Here is a 22,603-nt window from a genome sequence, read left to right on the forward strand (position 1 = left end):
TACGTCCACGATGGGTGCACTTGCCCATATGTGTGTTTAGTGTTAGTGAATATCGTGTTTTTATAAATTTAAAACTTGGCTAAAGGTGTAAAAAGGGCTTAATTATACATCTAAATTATATATACACCAACACACATCAATAGCAGAAGAAAACTGTGGTATAACTGGGACAGATGTCGGCACATGGCCGAAGGGATGAGTCGAGGAACCCTCTCCCGGACGTGCTGGAGGTGTGTACTGAGCGAACGAAAAAGGGAAATCCATGTGACGTGCATCGGTAGTATGTGGGGGAAAAGGTGGGAGCTCATCATCAGCATCAATCCACCCATTCTAGGTGTGCGCATTTCGTGGGTCAACATGGGCCTCAAAAAGTGCACGATCGAACTATACAGGCACAGGGTCAGGAAGGGGAGCGACAACAACAGGCTCAGCGGGTACATCAGCGATGAGAGGGGCATCAGCCTGAGCAGCAGCAACAACATGATCACCCTCCAATAGTGGAGCATCAACAGGGTGATCATCAACGGGTAGATCAGCAATCACAGGGTCAACAATGGGTACGCCAGCATGAATAGGGTCATGCTCAAACACAGGGTTAGGAGCGGCTACCGGCTTGGGGGCCATGGCAGGCTCTGGGTCATCGAACTCCATCTCAAAATCTACGTGGTCAGCAAACGCAGGGTCAACAGGGCCAACTGCGTTAACCGGGTCCTCCATAGGCTGATCCAGGTGTATAAACTCAATCTCTTGGTCTGGGTCAAACCCAAGGGGAAAGACATGGTCAGAACTCTCATCAATGTCGTGATCAAAGGCGTAGCTCGGGGCAGGGGCAGCAGATGATGCCCTATCAGGATCTGAATCGTGAGAATAGTGCTGCGCACCCTGAGTGTGCGACGGTGCAGAGGCCACAGACTTGAAAGAGTCTGGGATGGGTGAATGAGCAGGTGACTCCTCAGCAGGAGCATCTGCGAGCAGCAAAAGACCGTCGTCAGCTATAAGGGCCTCGCCCTCAATATCATCCTCCAGGGGCTCGTCATCAAACAAATCGACGTCGTCATCAGCGTCGGCGTCAAGGAGCATATCAAGAACAGGGTATGCGGCAAGAGGTATAGGGGCAGGGATCTCCAAGAGCGGCAAATCCCCAGCAAAAGGGCCATCAGCGGGCTCGGCGGCAACATCGGGTAGCGCGAATGGCTGGAAATCATCCTCATCCGTGCTGGTAACATCTGAAGTGTGTACCTCATGCTCCGATGACTCTCGGTCGTCTGATACGATGGGCATAGGACCCGTAGTGTCCGACTCACCAGTGCCTGATGAATCCATAGTATCTGTATCATAAACACAAATATGCACAAATAATCAATCATATAGTCAGATAAACACATTTGTCACCAATTAAGCAATCAAATAGTTCTCCTAGTCCCACTAGCCTCCCAGCCTCCCAGACTGATCTTCCTAGTTCCACTAGCCTCCCAGCCTCCCAGACTGCTCTTCCTAGACCCACTAGCCAATTCTCCCAGCCTCTCAGACTGACTCCCTAGTCCCACTAGACAACTACCTCGGTCTCCCAGACCGAGCCTCGGCCTCCCAGACCGAGCCTCAGCCTCCCAGACTGAGCCTATGAATAATAAATAAAATGTGCTCAACATTTGTTTGTAAAAACATTTTGGATCTGGACTTAAGTGGTATGTAGTGTAAAAATGTTTTCGTGAGAGCCCTAGTGATCATAGTCTAGACTCGAGAAGGAATCCTAGTTCGCTATGATCAGAGCTCTGATACCAAGCTGTCACACCCTGGCTTTGCGGAAGCGTGGTTAATTTGGTGTGACTTCTTAATACCATAGCTTAATCATAACAAAGCTATATGAAAATAAAACCATGCAAGATCATCCATTGAATTAAGTTTTAAAACATAAGTAACACAACATCGTCTTAAGGCGTTGACTCATGCAACGGACACTACCACCTGATAACATAAAAACATTGTTTGAAAGACACAACACCAACATGAAATAAACGCAGTTTAAGGACTGTGACTCGTCCAGGTAAAAGTCACATCCCCTAAACATGGATGACCTTGAAACTCTTATACAGCGGGAAAACGTAGCATACCGCGCCAGATCTTTAGTTCCCTGAAATACATGTAAGTTGGAAAAATCAACAAAAATTGTTGAGCGAGTTCATGTGTAAGTGAGTAATAAAACCTTTGTAACTATAAAAACCCTGGTATGTAGCAAATAAGGAAAAAAGAGATCACCAATGGTTTGCAAGGCCATTGATATGTGTGACGTGTAGTAGGAAGACTCAAACCTAGCGGATTTTGCGTTGGGCACAAAGTCACCCCGAGGTCCGTTCTGTTGGGCCTAGCGCTGGGCTCGCTACACCCAGATAGATCTATCGCTACTGTCCCTCGGTCCTACAATGAGGATTAATGGCCTCAAGTTGCGCCTACCCACTCACATGATCTAAGTAGTAACCCTCCTTACGCTAACCATACCATGTATAAAGTACTCGTAAATATAGTAACATGTATTTCACCCCCGCAGTTTAGAAAACTGAAAACAGTTAAGAGAAAAGGGGGACATGAACTCACAGTGGTGCGTCTCTATCAAGAAAATCTCCTGATCAATCTGCTGTGCGACGACCTACACGTACTAACTTCTATTAGACGGACGACCGTGCCTTAGCTTAAGGTTTAATGTCTTTGGGAAATAGTTAGACAACTATTTCGTGTTTACACTTTCTAATATTTGGTAAATATTTTCCTTCCCAATGATGGGGGTTTTAATACATGCGCGTTCGTGAATTTTCGTAATATATTATTAAGTCTTACTTAAAAATATATGTTAATCCTTTCTCCAAAATATAAATATTTTTCCCAAAAATATTATATTTCATTACATATAATTTTTCCCCAAAATAATACTCTTGTCAAAATACGTGTTCACTAGTATTTTTCCGAAAATGCGTAAGTTACGTTTAAAGATCGGGTGGTATTAATAATACCGTTGTAACTTAATATTTATTGTGAATGCGTTCGTATTATTTTGGAATCATTAACATTCGGTAATATTATTTTTACCCTAAAAATAATATTTGTATAGTTCACAAAATAATCATAAAAATCTCACAAGTGTTGTTATGAAATATATATATATATATATATATATATATATATATATATATATATATATATATATATATATATATATATATATATATATATATATATATATATATATATATATATATATATATATATATATATATATATATATATATATATATATATATATATATATATATCAAATATATATTTATCAAGTTTTATTTTGTGAAAATCCCACCTCCGACACTTAGAAATGTCGTAAATAAAATCGTGGCGAAATTTACATTTTTGAAAAACAAGTTAGAAATATATTTATAACACTTGTGATGAAAATATTTCCAAGTGTTAGGTTTTTGGAAAATTTCGCCAGAGTTTCCCCTGTAACTGGAGGTGGCCACGCTTTCAAGCGTATCATTTTCTTTAAAATTCAAATCAACAATTTTCTCAATCAACAATAAACAATATTCAAACCATCAAACTAGTCAAAATAGATATAAATCACAAAAATACATGAACTTGTGGTTTATCCAAAATAGGTAGTAACTTCCCATTACTTTTAGTGAATCTTTGGATAAATCAACTCGGTTTCTTAAGAGTCTCGTTTTTAAAGAAGTTACATCTTTACAACTTCTTGTCAAATACTACAAAAATAGTTCTTTTGTCAAAACTTTGTGTTACACAAGTGTCTACACACTTGTGTGTTTACAAAAATCACTCTTGTTCATGTAAAACCCGGTTTAGAAATATGTTTTCTTTTAACGCTTGGTCCTTTGAAAATACCACTTGTAGATCCGTAGATCTACTAGTCTACAAGTCTATTTCATAAGAAAGATTGTCTTTACACAAGTTCATGCTTGATATGTAGTAGTGTTCATCATTTAACCTCTTTCATACTTTAACATATTCTAGGTCATGTTTCAAAGACATGACTTAGCCGGGTTAGATGACGATCCGAGCTACTACTAGCATAGATCAACACTAAATAATCACCATAAAACAAGTCTTACAAGTTTTACACAACTCTATTGCCTTTATCCAACATGTTTATCATTTTAGTAAACTTTTAGTATGTAATCTTGTATGTTCATGATTTTTAACCGACAAAGTTCATTTTAACCACTTTAGAATAGATCAAGAAGGCGTTTAGAGTCACTTACTACTAGCTCGAGGCTAGGGAAGAAACTAGTTGGAAATCAAGTGGATAAAAGCAATGTAGTGAGGTCCTTCGCAATCCGAGTGCATCGAGGTTCCTTATACGCGATCCTTAACCCTTGTATGTGCTTGGGATGTCTTGAATGAAATCGAAAAATGATGGATGGTGGGGCTTGGTGTTCAGCCGAATGGAGCAAAGGATAGGAGAGAGTAGTGTGGTGATTTGTTAAGTGTTAAGTGAATATGATGGATCATGCTTATTACTTATAGATAAATCTTTCCATTTTAACCAAAGGGTTTTATGTCCACTTGATTTTAGACAACCAAGATTATTTTAATCTTGCAAGGACAAGGGGTGTCCCCTAGGGGATGATTTCGGTTCAAGGGGGGGGGGGGTCTTTGGTTCAATTTCAACTAGATAATTAGGATAAAGTTATGTTAAGTTAGGAGCTAAGACTAGATATTAGCATGTAGTAAGTTGTAACGGGTGTTAGGGTATTCGGGGACCCTAACTGGCTCAGAAAAAGAAAAACAGTGTTGTTGGCAATATTTTTATGTTCCGGGTTAAGCCCGGTTGTACGGTTGGATATTAATCCGTTAAAGTGCTTAACAAAGCTTTAAAGTGTCGTAAATACTATTTTTAGTGACACGATTTATTCCCGACACTTTGGAAAGTGTCTAGTAATGTTTTTCTCATGTTTTGGCACTTTATTAGTTGGCTAAATGCTGAATTTTTATTTAAAGTGCTGAATTTTGTATTTAAAGTACGTTTTAGGCACATCCGGTCACTATAACTTATACCTAGTGACGCAGTCCTACAACCCTCATATCCCTACACTCTCTACTAGTGTAGTGATCTATTACTGGCTCATACAGGCCTTAGAGGCAGTGCCTGCCTGGTGCTGGCTATATCAGCATGTTAGATGGGTTATCCGTTCATTGTGCTACTGTGCTTTTGTGCATCAAGGTTGTCACTAAAGTTCTGTATGTAAATAATGGAGTGACAGCAAATAAAGTATGATGCAAGTATGTACATGTATCAGTATTCAGGTAGCAGTTTATCCATAATTTCAAGCAAGCACAGTAATTAAGCAGTAACTAAATATTAATTAAGTCGTACGGATACCTGATTTGGTGAGGGTTGTCACACGTTAAGCGTCAAACTATCGTCATCATTTACAAGGTGGTTAGATTAGTCATTAACAAATACAACTATTCCACCTGACGTATTTTCTATGTCGAAATCACTATTCGACTTCGTCATTGGTTAGTTTAACTTTCTACTAGTTAACTACCTCTAACCATATGATGTGCGGAATTAATTTTTAAATCAACATCCTATTTAGAACCCTTATCGCTTTTTATTTCGCCTAGTTTGCCATATTATCCAAATATGCGTTTCACTTGAAATTTCAACATTTTAACTTTCTCTTAGGCATTATATAAAACACCTAATGAGCATGATTTTCATAGATTTTGAAAATCAAGTTTCATGACTAGTTATTTCACCAATTTACAATCTTTTTTTTTTCCAATTTAGTGTCTAATTAACACTTCAATATCAAAACTAACTTCATAGAGTTCTGTTAACACTAGTTTGACAATCATGATTATAATGTTCATCATGTTTCTACAAAACCCATTAACCACACATAATAGATGATCATGAATTTCATAATTTACACACTAATCCGACAAGTTCTTGACCAGGGTTTACTCCTAGGCATGTTTTCATTACTAATTTCATCTAAATATCAATCAATCAGATTCAAATTTTGATTTCTAATGTTCATCAAAATTCTAAGATGTAACCAAAAGATGGAATTTAACATACCTTATGATCCCTTTACTTAGGTGATCACTAATATGAACTCGGATTTCGATTTGGAACTGATTTGCCCTTTCAATTTCTTGAATTTCAGCTTGCTAGGGTTTTGTAAATGAGAGCTCTGGCTCCTTTGGAACTTTCGAACAGAACACACACTTTAAGTGTGTGTTTTGGTGTTTAGTATTTTATTTAATAATCTTGTTTCAAGTTTGCTACATTTGGCCCCTACACTTTACCCTTCTTGCATATAACATGTTTTGACCAAAGTTTCACATAACTACAAAACTTGTAATTAACTAGGTTATTTATTTCCTAGTTATTTTATCTTGTTCACAACCCGTTTTATTTTAAGTCCCGTTAACTCGGGCTTTTTATATACTTTGTTTTCTCAAAGTATTTATCTTCCTTTTAATGAATATTAGATTTATTTATTTAAATCCTAATATTCACCGGGTTTACTTTGGTTAATCTAATATAATCAACAAACCCGTTTTTGGGGTGTTACAAACGTGGGAGAGCTTCGTGTTTTAGGGGTATATTACTCGATAATTTCGCACTATAGCTTTGAGAAAGAAGAAAATTTGAACGAGGAACACTGAGGCTTTCAACCTCAATTTATAGGCTGATCAGGGGTCTCTCGCGCCCCGCGAGCCCCACCTCTGGTTCCTTCGCGGCCCGCGAGTGGCACCCTAGCTACGGCTAGGGTTGCCTTCTCACAATATAGAACTGCCACATGTTGACACATGGCACAAGAAGGGAGTCCGACAACCATAGGGGTCTCGTGCCCCGTGAACTTTTCTTTGTTAGTTTTTTTAAACGTTCTAACAACATACATAACCATGTTTTCTTTTTTCTCACATGCGATATAAATCTTATTGAATACAAAATTACATTCAAAATAAAATATTTTTAGTATTGTAAAGAACATTTTCACATGAGGACATATTATAGTTGTATAAAATTCTCGTTGTATGACAAAGGCACTCTCCAACTACTTAAAACAAAATTTGAAATTTCAACTATATAGATTAATTTACTCCTAATAAAATAAAGAGTAAATTGCCATTTTGATCCTTGAGGTTTGGTCACTTTTGCCACTTTAGTCCAAATTTGAAAATTTTTGCATCTGGGTCCCTGTGGTTTCACTTTTATTGCCATTTTGGTTGAAAAATGAAATCAGGTCATATTTCTCAAATTAAATCTTTCTATTTTGTCATTTTCTCAGGGGCAAAATGGTCATTTCTTTTTTATTTTATTTAAAGAAAATAAATAACCCCCACTTCTTCTACCTCTTTCTCTCTGTATCTCTTCTACATAACCAAACAACCACCATCCATCACCACCTCCACCACCATCAATCTCCACCACCGCCACCATCTATCTCCACCTCCACCACTGCTCAACGTCACACCAAAATCACCATCACCATTCGCCCCCGAAACACCCCCTCATCCTGATTTCAGAACTGAACCATACTTAACCCCATTAAAGTTGAACCGAGATTACTTACCGGTCGCCCACGAATCTGCAACTGCAAGCTCGGATTTCCATCGGAGCTTCATACCGATAAGGCCCAGGCTGAGTTTCTGGAAGCAGCGGCTAGGGTTGAGGCTATTTTCAACAATCGGAGTTTGATTTATGGCAAATCGGAGACGGTGGAGGTGGTGGTGCCGAAGGTGGTGGTTATGCCGCCTCCGGCGACGGTGGCGTCTCAGCCGATCGGGAGTCCCGATGTGGTTGTGGTGGATAGAGGTGTGGCGAAGGAGTTGTCGGTGCAGAGTAAGCGGTTTGTGATGCAGAAGAAGGCTGCTGTTGCGTCGGTTGTGGCAGAGGATTATGCGAGAAGATTTAGTCTGGTGATGTTGCTGTGGTAAGTGAGGTTTTGAATTTTGAAACTTTGGTGATTGTTTTGTTATGCTGAAGAGATCCAGAGAGAAAGAGGTAGAAGAAGTGGGGATCATTTATTTTCTTTTAATAAAATAAAAAGGAAATGATCATTTTGCCCATAAGAAAAAGAATAAAATATTAGGATTTAATTTGAGAAATATGACCTAGTTTTATTTTTGGACCAAAATAACAATAAAAATGAAACAAAAAAACTCAAATACAAAAAGTTTCAAATTAGGACTAAAGAAAAAAAGTGATCAAAGATGAGAGATCTCTAAAATAAAAGTTGTTATGATACTAGTAATGTATTTGTCCCATTTGGAATATGCAGACCAGAACATTGTTTGCAAATACGCTTCCCTATATACTCGCCACTCTGCAAAAGAATAAATGATAAAAAATATAAGCTTCTAATTTCCTAAATCTATTTTATAAAGCAAATTCCATCTCCCAGTGATCCTCAAGCAAGCTCACTGTACTTCCTTCATTGGTCTCAGATCCTGACCGTTAAGAACTGGGTTTTCTGCATTTTGTAAAAGGGATCCAAACCCAGTTCACAAGATCACAGCTTTTTCTATACTTCATCTTCATTTTGAGATTTACAGGCTAAACCCTAAGCCAAAATCCATCTGGGTATCCATTCAGATTAGTGTTTTCAAGATTCTCCCTTTGATAATGGGACCCTACCAAGATTAGATTTTTTGATTAGGGTTTTGGTTGAAGCTGTGTAAAAGTTGAGGGTTTTGGTTGAAGCTGTGTAAAAGTTGAGGGTTTTGGTTGGTGAGTGAATAAAGATGACACAATTGCTGTTCTTGGTAGTGTTTGCTGAGGCATTTGTGGCATTTCTTCTGATGGTGAAAATTGGGCCACTAAGAGAGCTGGTGATGAACTGTTTGGATCAAGTGAAGATGAGAAAAGGGACTGTGTTGACAATTGCTGGTACAATGTCTGTCATATTGTTTTCCAATTGGATTAGCATTGTTAAAATCCAGAATAAGGGTGCTAAGATTGGTACAATGACACCAATGGATCAGGTTCTTTGGAGGACTCACTTGCTGGAGGCATCTTTGATGGGTACATTTTTATATCTCTCCTCTCACTTTGATGTTCATATAGTGCTTCATAATGTTACTATAACCTTACGCTCGGGTCAGGATCCTCTTGCGTCGATCACGCTTTTTAAAAACCAAGATCAAAACTATGTTGGTTCAGGGCATTTATACTTAAAAAAAGTGTTTGACATGATTGTTCTTGAATCCGGAAACTAAAACCGGAACCATGATTGTTAAGAAAAATAAACATTCAACTAGCATGTTCTTCTACATTAATCATCATCATCATCATCATACTTAGTAAATCCCACCAATAGCAAAACTAAGATAGGGTCTGAGGAGGGTAAGATGTAGACAGCCTTAACTCTACCCGTTAAGAATAGAGAGGCTGCTTCCAATGAGACCCCCCGGCTCGATAGTAGTTTTGCATCAAGCCTTGGACATAAGACACATAACACTCAGCAATTAAGACAACGGCCGATTAGTGCATGTTCTCCCTTGTCGTTCGGCTATCAACGCCACTACATGATGCATGATTAACTATACCCCTCTTTTAACGTTATTTTCACGAAATTAGTAAAATAACGTTAAAATTAGTGCACTTTCACTTTTGCCCCCCGAGCGCCCACACATATACACATTATATGCGCATACTGCCAGCGGGGCGTATTCTTCTACATTAATCAAAATCTGGAAAAAAAGAGTCATTTTTGAACTTGTGTTAATGACTTAATGGCGTTTTCATTCGACCTTTTACGCCTTTGTTTAATGTGGAGAGAATACCAACTTGATTCACACTTTTTCATGTTTATCATGGTGAAAGGCGTTCATGTTTGGTTTGGATTTTCTGATTTCCGTTGCTCTAATTAGCTTTTTTAGATCCCGTTCATCTGAAAATGGATTGGCAGTGAGCTACTTAACTGATATTGTTAATGGAAGCTTTAAGTTGGGTGATACTTATGCACAGAGTTAATATCTAGCTTTAACGCCGTAAAGCTTAGCCATTGCTTAGCATGGTATCGGTGGGGCCCGTGAGTTTGCCTGTGACGGATTCTCACAGTTATTAGAAAAATAAAATCTATTTTCTAGTGACTGAATGTAGGATTTAGGTTCTTGAGTGGCAAAAAAGTACCCATAATATAATCTGATGGCAAACCTTGTACTTTACTTTTATGTTTTTCTTACATATGTCACAGGATCAATGTTACATGATGTTTTACTTTTCAAATTCTACGGCTAATGTCTACCATATCAATTCTGGTTTCATTAACGATAGTTACGGCCAAAAACTTGCACTAAAATTGTAAAATAACCGTTTCAAATTGCCCCCTTGAGGCAAATCTTCTCAAATCGGCACACAATACTCAAAGCGGCCAACTTGAGGCTGTTAATATACATTTGTGGGCATGCTTTTGGCCAAAAAAAAATGACTTAAACCAAACCAAATTTTGGGTGACCTTTCTTTTGGGCTTATCGTATGAGTCACGGTGTCGCTCGAATATCAGATACATATATGATGTATACTTTTTTAGCACCTGTACTCAGAACTCACCATGTGGATCCACACTAACCGTTCATAGTTTTATTAAATCGCAGGATTTTCTCTGTATCTTGGTTTCTTAATTGATCGCATGCACCGTCATCTTAGGAAACTAATTAACTTGAGAAAAAACGGCGGTTCTTCAAAACAAGAAATAGAAAAGCTCAACAAAGAAAAAACGGAGCTTCAAGAAAATGAACGGAAAGCAAAGGAAGAAATAATAAGATTGAAGAAGGAGATATCAAATTTAACAGAGAATTTACAGAAGATAAAACTGGAGTCTAAAAAGAAAGATGAACAAGTTGAAACCGCAGAAGCTCATGTTACTTCCCTTCAAAAACAATCTGCTGATTTGCTTCTCGAATATGATCGGCTTCTTGAAGATAACCAACTTCTTCAGGCTAAAGTGTTGAGTTACAGGGGATGAAGAATCTTTCCGACCAATTGAAAATTTTGGGGTTGATTTCAGATTATTCTCTGTTTGAACCAATTATTTTCAGATTATGTTGTTGTATACAAACAGCTAATGCTGATCAATCTGGAAATGTTTTGCTACGGAAAAATAATTTTTTTAGTGTAAAATATTGGATTTTTAAGATCCCGGCCCCTACTGATTTGGATTTTAAGAGTCCAGCCCATGCCGAGCTTTCGTTCAACACTACTGGAAATAGGGCTTGTAGTCGCACATTGGTTTCTCGCACATCGAAGCATATTTACTTAGCAATGGTGGCAAGGAGGACAAAGTTTAACTTATGTCATAGTTGTTTTTAATCTCGTTTTAAATCTTCTAAACATTTAATACTTAATTATTTTTAACTAAATGATTTAGGGGTGTGATTTTTCGAACTAACATGAAATTAATAGGTAGGGTCGAAGTGATCAACACATTTAGCTAAATGGGTCGGATCCAACTCATTCATAACTCAAACTTTTTAGATAATTTAATGTTGCAAATTAAAAGTTAAAAGAGTAACATCATGTTTTTTTAGTTTCAACGCAATTGTTTTAGACACATGTGTTTTTTTAGTGTAAATTTAAAAAATTAAGTTAATGGTATAGAAAATAAAAATAAAAAATCGACACAAAAGGGGTAAGTTTATGTCAACCTACGAATACCCGAATCATGTTTGGGTTCTTGTATGTTCGGCCGGTGGCCTTCAACCCATAAACAAACCCATTTAGCGTCCATAAAATGATTCATAAGTTGAAATGTACGCACGTTAGGATGACAAGAACATGCCTTGGGTGTTGCAGATGAAAGGGAATTTTCCTATATGAAAGGGCTACATCAAATTTATTTTCATCACATTAGACCATAGACCATGTATAGTGGTCTCCTATATGAAAGGAAATTTTCCACTATGTGGCATCCACGTCAGCATAAGTGAAATTATCCTCAAAATGGTGTAGTGGTATGAAGTATGTAAATCATACAAAACCAACTAATACCCACCTCTCTCTCTCTCTCTCTCTCTCTCTCTCTCTCTCTCTCTCTCTCTCTCTCTCTCTCTCTCTCTCTCTCTCCTCATGATACAAACCACGAAGGAAAGCCCAAAATACCATTTCATACGTAGAGGGGGCTGTGTAGTACTAGTGATTGCTTGTGGTTGGGTGGACTACGAGACCACTACGCTTGGTCTTACAAGAGGCTTACAACATGCTCATTCTTCTTTGTTACATAGTTCGTGGTGAAATCCGCGCATTACAACATAGTGCTAAAATTTGTAAGGCTTGATTGCAAAGACCTGTGGTATTTACCCCACGAAAAAGAAAACTATGAAAAACGAAACCTTAAAGCAGTTTTAACGAGTTGTATGTTGTTGTGAATAAAATTTACACATAAGTAGTTAAAAACTAGCATGTTGTAACAATGTATTTAGAATTGCCATGTGACATAATCTGGTCAGGCAATAAAAAAGAAAAAAACAACCAAGGGATAAATGTTGGGTGTAAAAAGTAAGTCTGAAAACTATATGGTGTAACTTTAAAACCAAGTTATAATGAAAGGAAAAATAAAACAAAGGGGGAAGTGGGGTGTAAGTGGTAAGTTTGAGAAGTACAGTGTAATTGTAAAAGGCTAGTTATTAACTCAAACAACAATGGGTTGTACTAACTACTAACTGCTTCAAGCACGTATAGAATGAGTTGTCCTAAGTGATTAAAGCACTTATAGTTATGACATTAGGGTGTAAGAAGTGGTTAAACACTTTGTAGTAGCAAACCAAAAAACCGACCAATCAGAGCGTGCCATGTCAATCAGTTAAAAGTGTTTAAACTTTGCTGAAAAATGTTGGCAATGGTTTAAACATTTGGTGAAGTGGTAAACTTTTTAAATAAAAAAAAAGAAAAATATGTGATTGGTTGAGATTGGAATGGACCCCACCTTACACCTCTCTCTCTCTCTCCTTCCTCCCTTCCCCGCATCGGTGTTGGCTCACCGATTTCACTCCTATTTCGTCAAACATGCATGCGGCAAATGGGTTGGCATTGGTTTGCTGCCCTTTGCCGATTCGGTGAAATATGTTTGCCGCCCCCCACTCCTTACCCCCTTATGATAGTAATGTCTGAGTAGGCTTTTTATTATAATGAGTTAACATCAACCCGTATGTTACGGCTGGATGTTGATTGTGAATGTTTTTTTATATGAGATGCAAAAATTCTTAAATTTGTACAAATCATTCTTTCATTTAGCCTAATTACCATCAACCTAGACTTAAATTTGTACAAATCATTCTTTCATTTAGCCTAATCGCCTTCAACCTAGAACATCATATCAAAATCTTACTTTCAAACATTCTTTTCATACTCACATGCCCCAAAACATTATTAACCATCCATTTGATATATCGTCACACACATTTTGTTTAACATAAAGAATTTAACCATCCATTTGCCATATCGTCACACACATTTTGTTAAACATAAAGAATAAAGAAGTTCAAACAAAATATTAAGGGTAAATTACACTTTTCGTCTTTTATGTTTGTATCGGATTGCAATGGATGTCCTTTAACTTCAATAATTGCAGTCACAATCTTTTATTTGTAATACTCATTACACTCTACGTCCTTTAACACTAACCAAGTTAAAATTTTAAGTTAAATCTGATCAAATGAGGGTAGATTGGTAATTTTACCATAAGTCTCTCTAAATCTATACTTTCTATAGAAGGAGAAATCCAAGTGACATAAGAAAAGCTGATGTGTCAGCTTGAGAACATGTCCAATAAGGCTTTTCTTATGTCATTATTACATCATAATGCCTAATATTAAAAGACTTTAAAATTCAAAGTTGGCTCACTTTCACCTTTTCAAATGTCTGCCCATCAAGCCACTGCCCATCTCCAAATCTTTTCAAACCACTAATGATTCCAAACCTCTGACGATTCAAAATTCAAACCACTAACCACTGATGATTCAAAATTATGGCTCCAGATTCAAAATTCAAAATTATGGCTCCAGATATATAAGATACCATCTTCTTCAATCAATTACTCTCTCTAATCCATTTCTCTCTCAACTCAAATGCAGGTTTCGATCACTCTCTATCTCTCTCTATCTCTCTCGGTTACTTTTATCTACTTTTATATGAGTAAATTTTATACAATAGAAATAAAGCTACTTACTTACCCAGAGGCGACGAAGAGTTTTGCAGTGGGAAAGAAGATTGGCGAGTTCATCGCTGCGTAAAGTTGCATATGCGGGATAAATATCCCGCATGTCGATAGACAACAGTGATTAGGATAAACAGAGGTTATGAGAACAGAGGATACCTTTCAGCAGTGGATGAATTTTTAGATAAAACAGAGGTTTTAAAAACAGTGGTTTAAAAACAGAGGTTTCAACAGAGGTTGCTACTAACTGAATTATAATCGTATTGTGTTTAATAAAGGTTGATTTATATGCTAACTGAATACCATCTCTGATCATATTCGATCCATATCATACGATTGGCATGGTTACAGGAATATGATTTGGAGCCGTATCATATTCGAGCACGCATCTACGTTTGATACGCTTGCGATGGATCCAAAAAAGAAGAAGGATATATTGGACGATCTGATTACGTTCAGCAAGTCTAAAGACTACTACAAGGAAGTATGTATTGTTAGCTGATTTTATTATCTATTATAATTATTGTTATAATTTTAGTAAATACTTATATATAATTTTGTTTGTTAGCGGCATCCGGATTCGGATATGGACACCGCCACCTCAAGGTGATGACCATTTTCGGGCTGCTCTCCTTAGGGATGAAAACGAGTCTAGGCAGGGTCGAGTGACTAACGGAAAAGGCGAGTTATAATTTAACAAGTGAGTTATAATTTAACAAGTTATTTAACAAGCGAGTTATAATTTAACACGTTTGTGTACATAATATTTTGTAGGGACATGGTTGGTTTGTATCATGTCCAGAGCCAAGAAATTTTCTAGGCAGGGTCGAGTGACTAACGGAAAAGGTGGTGTATCCGAAACCTTTGTAATCATCAATTTTTCTGATATCGATGAGTAAAACCAATAAAGATTATAAAAAGTTGGTTGTAGCTGGATTAACTACTTTTAAAGTTGTATAGTGATTCGTTGTTTAATAAAATGGGCTATGTAAAATTTCTATAAAGCATTAGTGCTCGATTGTATTTAATCTTTGCTTTATCGTGTTAAAATTATTAACCATGTTTGTTATTTAAATGATATTCCCTCTCTTTATAATCCATTTTTAATTAAACCTTAAAAACTGTTTAGTCATTCATCGACTAATAAAATGTGTTATGCATGGTTTTCTAAGAAACGAACCATGTTTGCACACGGGCCTTACCGCTAGTAATACATAAAAACAAAAACGATCCTTTCTCTCTCTCTCTCTCTCTCTCTCTCTCTCTCCCTCTAAACAGATCCATCTCTGGTATGTGCAAGAAGCAAATGTGAACACTGCAAAGTTCTTTCATTAGTTTCAATAAGCATTGAGCTATTACTCTGGTGTTTGACAAGCATTGCACTATTACTCCGGTGTTTGAGACTGTTGACTGCGGTGATGGTTGGGAGCTCCCCCCGAGCGCACAGATTCAAGGTAATTCTTGGAGTAACATACTCGTCTTCATCTTATGATCAAAAGACCCAACATCTTAATTTCTAACTATGATTACAGAAATCGAATTTTGGGTTGTTATAAGATAGCGGTTCTAGGGTTCTTAAATGGGGAAGAAGACAAAGTGAACAATTGGTTCAATATTTTTTAGTTTCAGCTTTAAAACAAAAAAGAAAATCCAGGCCTACTTGTTGCAATGTTGCTTCTTCCTATAGACGACCCGTCGACCCTGTTCGAGTCCCCCGTGGTCAAATGTTTTATGTTATTTTCTTATGAATCTGGAGTTTTTTCCCATAGTAGTGTTGGTGGAAAAACTATTTACCAAAATAGTGTTATGAAATTTTTTTTTGTTTCTCACTCCTATTCTAATTGGATAAATCCATCCATTAAATAACTATTTATCTAATCATTTTTTTTAGAATCTAAAAAGAAAATTACTTTTTTTTCTTAAACCAACTTTGAAACAAAAAGATATTTTATAGGTCGAAAATCTGTATTTGATTAAAAAAAAGCTCCATTGTGATTTTTATAACTTTAGTTACCCTCATATTCATGTTTAAGTTATTCATTAAAGTTACCCCTTCATATTCGTTTAAGTTATTCAACGTGTAAACTAAACAGTACAATATAATTTTTAAAGCTAAATAACATTATTTTTGAATGGCTAACGTTGCACACCATGGGGATTGAACCCCTGACCTCTCCTATCCTAAGATTTGTCACACCCCGACCACGTAGAACATACAAAACGTGGCGGAAACGTCGGGGAGTGTTGTAACAGAATCAATTGTTTCAAATCCATGGCAATTGAAGTTTTGTTTTATTGATCAAATATGAAAGTATACATTGTTTAAACAAGAACCAAAGAGTACATAACATGAATTAACTAGTTCTTGTCTCGTTTTAAGTCACTAAGGCACAGATCCGCCTAAGTATGTCTTGATAAGTCCTATGCATCATCTCCTAAAAACACATGTGAAAATAGGTACGTCAGCATAAAAATGCCTGTGAGATACATTGGTTTTGTGAAAACGGAATTCATGACTTATGTTTGAGAAAATGTTTAGTCATGAACCTTGTAATTTGCTTTGTCTTGTAAATCATTTGAAAAATGATAAGATCAGATGATATGTATAAATAAGAGAACACTGTATGGTTAAACGGATAACCATGTAAAATGAGTTTGTATAAGATAAGTCGTTTGTAAAACAATGTCTCGTGAAAAATGTGCTATTTGTATAAAATGTCATATGTCTCAAATTGAAATGATTCAAATAACGCTACGATATGTAATACCATACAAACACTTATATATAGGAAGTACTAGCGGCGTATCCACCATGCTTGTATGATATTACACACGCCTCGTTACTTAGATCACTTGCTCAAACCACACCATCAAGATGAAGTGTTTAACAATTGTAGAAATGTTCATGTATAGTCGAATGTCTATTGTCAAATGTAAATCATGTCAACAGATACAACTGGTTCACACGGTTCAATGGTTACGAACGGTTCATATAATCAAAGGGTTTAGACGGTTCACATAGTCAAATGGTTACAACGGTTCAAAATGTAGTATAATGTGTTCATATGCTGGATGAGCATATGCAACAGAAATGCAATGTAGAATAATGTACTACGTATGCACACAATGGGCGTACGTAGCATGAAATGTATTGTAAAGTGATGTACTAAGTATGCACACAATGGGCATAAATAGCATGAAATGTAATGTGAAACAATGTACTAAAAAAAAAGGATAAGTGCACGGTATCCTTAGCCGCGGAGGGGATCTCCCCTCCCAGTTCACTACCCGACAAAGATCCCTGGCGGTAAATATCCTCTTGTCATACTCGAGTGGGATCGAACCCAAGACCTCTCCGTGTGAGGGTCCCCGAGAGACTTAGTGAGGATGTCGGTACTAAGTACGCACACAATGGGCATACTTAGCATGAAACGTAATGTAAAGCAATGTACTAAGTACGCACACAATGGGCATACATAGCATGAAATGTAATGTAAAACCATGTACTAAGTACACACACAATGGGCATACATAGCATGAGATGTAATGAAATCATGTACTATAATGTACTAATGAATATAGCAGGTATATGATGTGAAAACATGGAAAGCATGAAGGTAACAAGTAGGCACATGTGTTTCACCCCAAAACAGTTTAGAAAACAGTAAAAGAGGGGTTCAATGTACTCACCTGAGATTGCTTTGAAGTTCTTGTGTAATAATCACACAATGCTAGTGATCACGGAATATCAAACGGCACGAAGGGTCCCCAAATGCTAATCTAGATCAAAATGGCTCAGGTATGAAACAAAGGTTCCAACTTAGAGCTTTTGATCAGATTTTTGTGGGTTTTAACCAAAGGGGGGGGGGTATTTATAGGAAAAGTAAAGCCGTTAGGATCGTTTCTTGAATATCGTGCCACGATCCAAGCCGTACACTTGTCAAGATGTTATGGTGGCTTAATGTGACCCTTAGCTCCTGAGATGGTGAAAGGGTATTGCCCTTTGGGATGTTTGAAAGGCCAATCTTAGCAAGAAAACAAACTTTCTGTTACTGAAGGGGCCATGCGGCCCGCATCAGGATTAGACAAAACTCAGGCGGGCCGCCTAGCTATGTCTGATCTGCACAAAATTTCAGAATTGGCAGTTTTGGTCCCTGTTGCATGTTTAAGCCATTTCCGACACTTCTAAGGCCCGTAAAGCCAATTTTAAGGCCCTAAAATGATGCCTAAACATTGTGGACATGAAACATGCTCAAAAATATGTCGGATGTTGGTTCGTTTGGCCGTACGAATGCGATGTTCGGTTAATTACGACGGAATGCACATAAGCGCGAAAAACGATCCAAATTGCGCGACGAATGGATTTTTCTCATGCCAAACACTAAGGCATAATATAAGGATGCTTACATAAATTTTTGGATGTCCGGATGTATTCAGAACGTAAGTTATGTGCGAAAGTGCAAACTTATGCACTTTTTGACACTTTTAGTCCCTGAATGATCCAAAAGTTTATTTTAGCACACCGCACACCTCAAAGCCTATTTCAAAGCTATGTAAAGGATATTTATGGTATGTTTAACTTATGGACATGTTCAGGAATGTTCGTTACAGTTCAAATTGGCATACTTTCGCAGTTTGTCAAGTTTAGTCCCTGTAAGCGAATACCAAAGTCTTCAAAACTTATTTCTAAGTTATGTAAAGGTTATTTAAGGTATGTTAAGTATATGTTGATGTTCCGGAGTATTTGTCGCATTAAACTGAGTACGTTTACGCACCAGTTTGCGTATAATTCTCTAGAAAGCGATGTAGAGTTTGAAATTGAACAAGAATTGATATGTGCAAAAGATACACATATTTATACAAGATCCCAAGTATGAAATACGATATTTCATCGGCTTGGTATTTGTTTGATGGTCGTGGTGACACAGGTGTCAAAGTCTCCCCTACTTTAGAAAATTTCGTCCCGAAATTTATTCGTAGGAGTCTATTTGTGACTCTGCCAAATAACCATCAGCGATATGCAAAGTAATGTCTTGTCATTTCCTTAACGGTCATTCTTCAGAAACGAAATGAACAGACGGAGTCATTTTCAATGGTTGCTTTATCAGAAATGGAAATGAAGGATTACACAACGGATATTCATTTCCTCAACAGATAAATCTTCATAAACGAAAATGAACTAACGGAGTCATTTTCAATGGTTGCTTCCTTAGAGTTGGAAATGAGAGATTACACAACGGATATTCATTTCCTCAATGGCTAAATCTTCAGAAACGAAAATGAACTAACGGAGTTATTTTCAATGGTTGCTTTATCAGAAATGGAAATGAAGGATTACACAACGGATATTCATTTCCTCAACAGATAAATCTTCAGAAATGAAAATGAACTAACAGAGTCATTTTCAATGGTTGCTTCCTCAGAGTTGGAAATGAGGGATTACACAACGGATATTCATTTCCTCAATGGGTAAATCTTCAGAAACGAAAATGAACTAACGGAGTTATTTTCAACGGTTGCTTTATCAGAAATGGAAATGAAGGATTACACAACGGATATTCATTTCCTCAACAGATAAATCTTCAGAAACGAAAATGAACTAACGGAGTCATTTTCAATGGTTGCTTCCTCAGAGTTGGAAATGAGGGATTACACAATGGATATTCATTTCCTCAATGGGTAAATCTTCAGAAACGAAAATGAACTAACGGAGTTATTTTCAATGGTTGTTTCATCAGAGTTGGAAATGAAAGATTACACAACGGATATTCATTTCCCAGCGGATAAATCTTCAGAAACGAAAATGAACTAACGGAGTTATTTTCATCGGTTGCTTCATCAGAGTTGGAAATGAAAGATTACACAACGGATATTCATTTCCCCAACGGATAAATCTTCAGAAACGAAAATGAACTAACGGAATCATTTTCAACGGTTGCTTCATCAGAGTTGGAAATGAGGGATTACACAACGGATATTCATTTCCTCAACGGGTAAATCTTCAGAAACGAAAATGAACTAAAGGAGTCATTTTCAACGGTTGCTTCATCAGAGTTGGAAATGAAAGATTACACAACGGATATTCATTTCCCTAATGGATAAATCTTCAGAAACGAAAATGAACTAACGGAATCATTTTCAACGGTTGCTTCATCAGAGTTGGAAATGAAGGATTACACAACAGATATTCATTTCCTCAATGGGTAAATCTTCAGAAACGAAAATGAACTAACGGAGTCATTTTCAACGGTTGCTTCATCAGAGTTGGAAATGAACAGGGTTAACTCTAGACACATGACAGAACTTGCTGTGATTTCTGTGCACTAAATTCCATAATTATGTATGCATCCATAATTACGTAATCCTTTGCACAGTCCGCACAGTTTGTTTTGTAATGTTTTGGGGAAGGATATCGAACTTGTGATGAGGGTGACTAGACTTCCATTGGTTCCCTTTAATTAGATCTACAGGGGATCTTCTTAGTTAGGCCACCAAGGAGTCCTTTCAGCTATATCATCACATGATATCCCTAGCCAGATTTTGGATCAATCTGTTTAACTAGACCACTCAAGGGGTCTAATTATGAAGTAGTACTTTATAATCCGAGGGACTTAACTATAACATAGAAGTCCATTGAGGATTTTAAGTAATACCTTTGGGTATCCTACTATGAATCTCTTGTACAAGGATTTGTAAGATTCTACGAAGATTTGGATAACATAATTTGGATCACACAACAACACATAAGGGAACACATAAGCACAAAGTCACATAATTGTTTAACTTGATTATAATTTGTTATTAACTTGTTATTGATTGAATACGGATATGGAAACCAGTCGATGGGCTACAATGTTCACGGGAATCTATCTGAGAAGATAGAAAGATCTCCCAAAATTCGATTTTTGATTACAAGGAATTATCACATTCGAATTTAGGTATACAACAATTAAGGACTTACGGGAAATCCTTAGGTACCCTATTAAGGATTTATAGTGGTATTTTGGGTATTCGTCATGTGTTGTAACTTGCGCCTTGTACTTCGTTTTTCTTAGAAGAAACGGGTACTTAGGAATTACGTGGAAGACACAAGAGATCGTAGAATGGGAGAAATTTGGGGGTAGTTTGTTCTTCAAGGAATACGGTTTCTTTGATTGTCGGTATTGTAAGGGATATGTCGTTTATACATGCAACCACAGAAATACATTGCAATGTAAATAAAAAAATTATTTATAAACAACGATAACAACTGTTTCTTGGACCTTGACAATAAAAGAAAATAATACATAAGACGTGATTATTTCTAAACGATGTTGTCTTCTAGTCAGTCAGATGCTCATCCCTGTGCTGGATTTGCATTAGCAAGCTTTGGGCAATTTCTTCGGAAATGACCCATCTCGCCACAGTTGAAACAAGAGCCTGGTAGAAAACGACCTTGAGCAGGATTGTTGCCAGCTTGGTTTGGCGCAGCTGCAGTTGGGCAGACTCTTGCTGTATGGCCTATAAGTCCACAAATTTGGCATTTGCGGCACTGTACATTGGCGTGATGATGGAGGCTACATTGGTTGCACAAGGGTGCAGTTCCATTGTATGGTTTTCTAGCAGGGGGTTGAGCTGGTTGGTTGGGGACGGCTTGACCATTGTGAGCGACCACGGCGAAGTTCTGAGAAGCCTTTCGCTTCTTTGACTTTTTAGAGGATTCAGTCTGTTCATCCATGGTCTTTGATTCCTCGATTGGGTTCGAGTCCCCGACCGGTTTCTTGTCACCTTTTCGGAAAAGTTTACCTTTCCTGATCTTTGATTCAGTCAAGGTTGCAGATAGCTCAATGGCCTGTCTAACTGTAGTAGGGTTGCTACCAGTCACATTGTCTTGTATTGAGTCAGGGAGGCCATCAATGTACTTTTCGATTGCCTTATCCAAAGGTGTAACCATATCCGGGCATAACAAACTTAACTCCTCATAACGATCCGTGTAGGCTCGATGCTCACCGCTAACTTGCTTAAGATCGTCGAACTCCGTTTCCAAGGCCCTGATCTCGTGACGAGGACAGAATTCCTTCATCATCAGAGCTCGAAGCTCTTGCCATGTTTAAGCCAGTGCCACATCGGCACCCCTATCTCTCATCACTCCATTCCACCATGTCAAAGCTCGTTTCTCAAAGACGCTAGATGCGAATTCTATCTTTCGCTCGCTTGGACATTGAACATGTCTGAAGGTGTTCTCTAAACTCTCGAACCACTGCAGAAGTGCAGTCCCTCCTTGAGACCCAGAAAACTTTGATGGCTTAGCCGAGTTGAACGTCTTGAAGCTGCAGGGGGCATTATTGTTGTTGTTGGCTTGGTTCCATTGAGCAAAGAGGTTTGGGAATTGAGCAGCCATTTGCTGCGCAATGATCTCTGCCAGTTCTGCAGTCGCTATCTGG

At 37.5% G+C, this 22,603-nt stretch overlaps 2 protein-coding genes across 2 annotated transcripts; one reads left to right on the forward strand and one right to left on the reverse strand.

Annotated features, from left to right (window-relative positions):
- Window positions 1–384: 384 nt before the first annotated feature.
- On the reverse strand, window positions 385–7,650 carry LOC110866537. Its single transcript, XM_035974912.1, has 3 exons — window positions 7,599–7,650; window positions 511–1,328; window positions 385–462 (listed from the first exon to the last, which is right to left on the reverse strand). Exons 1-3 carry the CDS (start codon window positions 7,648–7,650, stop codon window positions 385–387), a joined length of 948 nt encoding a protein of 315 aa, XP_035830805.1.
- Window positions 7,651–8,308: 658 nt separating this feature from the next.
- Window positions 8,309–11,165, forward strand: LOC110867865. The gene is made up of 3 exons (XM_022116923.2): window positions 8,309–8,691; window positions 8,722–9,049; window positions 10,624–11,165. The coding sequence occupies exons 2-3, from the start codon at window positions 8,770–8,772 to the stop codon at window positions 10,992–10,994; spliced, it is 651 nt and encodes a 216-aa protein (XP_021972615.1). The 5' UTR covers window positions 8,309–8,691; window positions 8,722–8,769; the 3' UTR covers window positions 10,995–11,165.
- Window positions 11,166–22,603: the final 11,438 nt, after the last annotated feature.

The sequence above is a fragment of the Helianthus annuus genome, chromosome 7, assembly GCF_002127325.2.
Source record: "Helianthus annuus cultivar XRQ/B chromosome 7, HanXRQr2.0-SUNRISE, whole genome shotgun sequence".
In the NCBI taxonomy this organism is placed as follows: domain Eukaryota; kingdom Viridiplantae; phylum Streptophyta; class Magnoliopsida; order Asterales; family Asteraceae; genus Helianthus; species Helianthus annuus.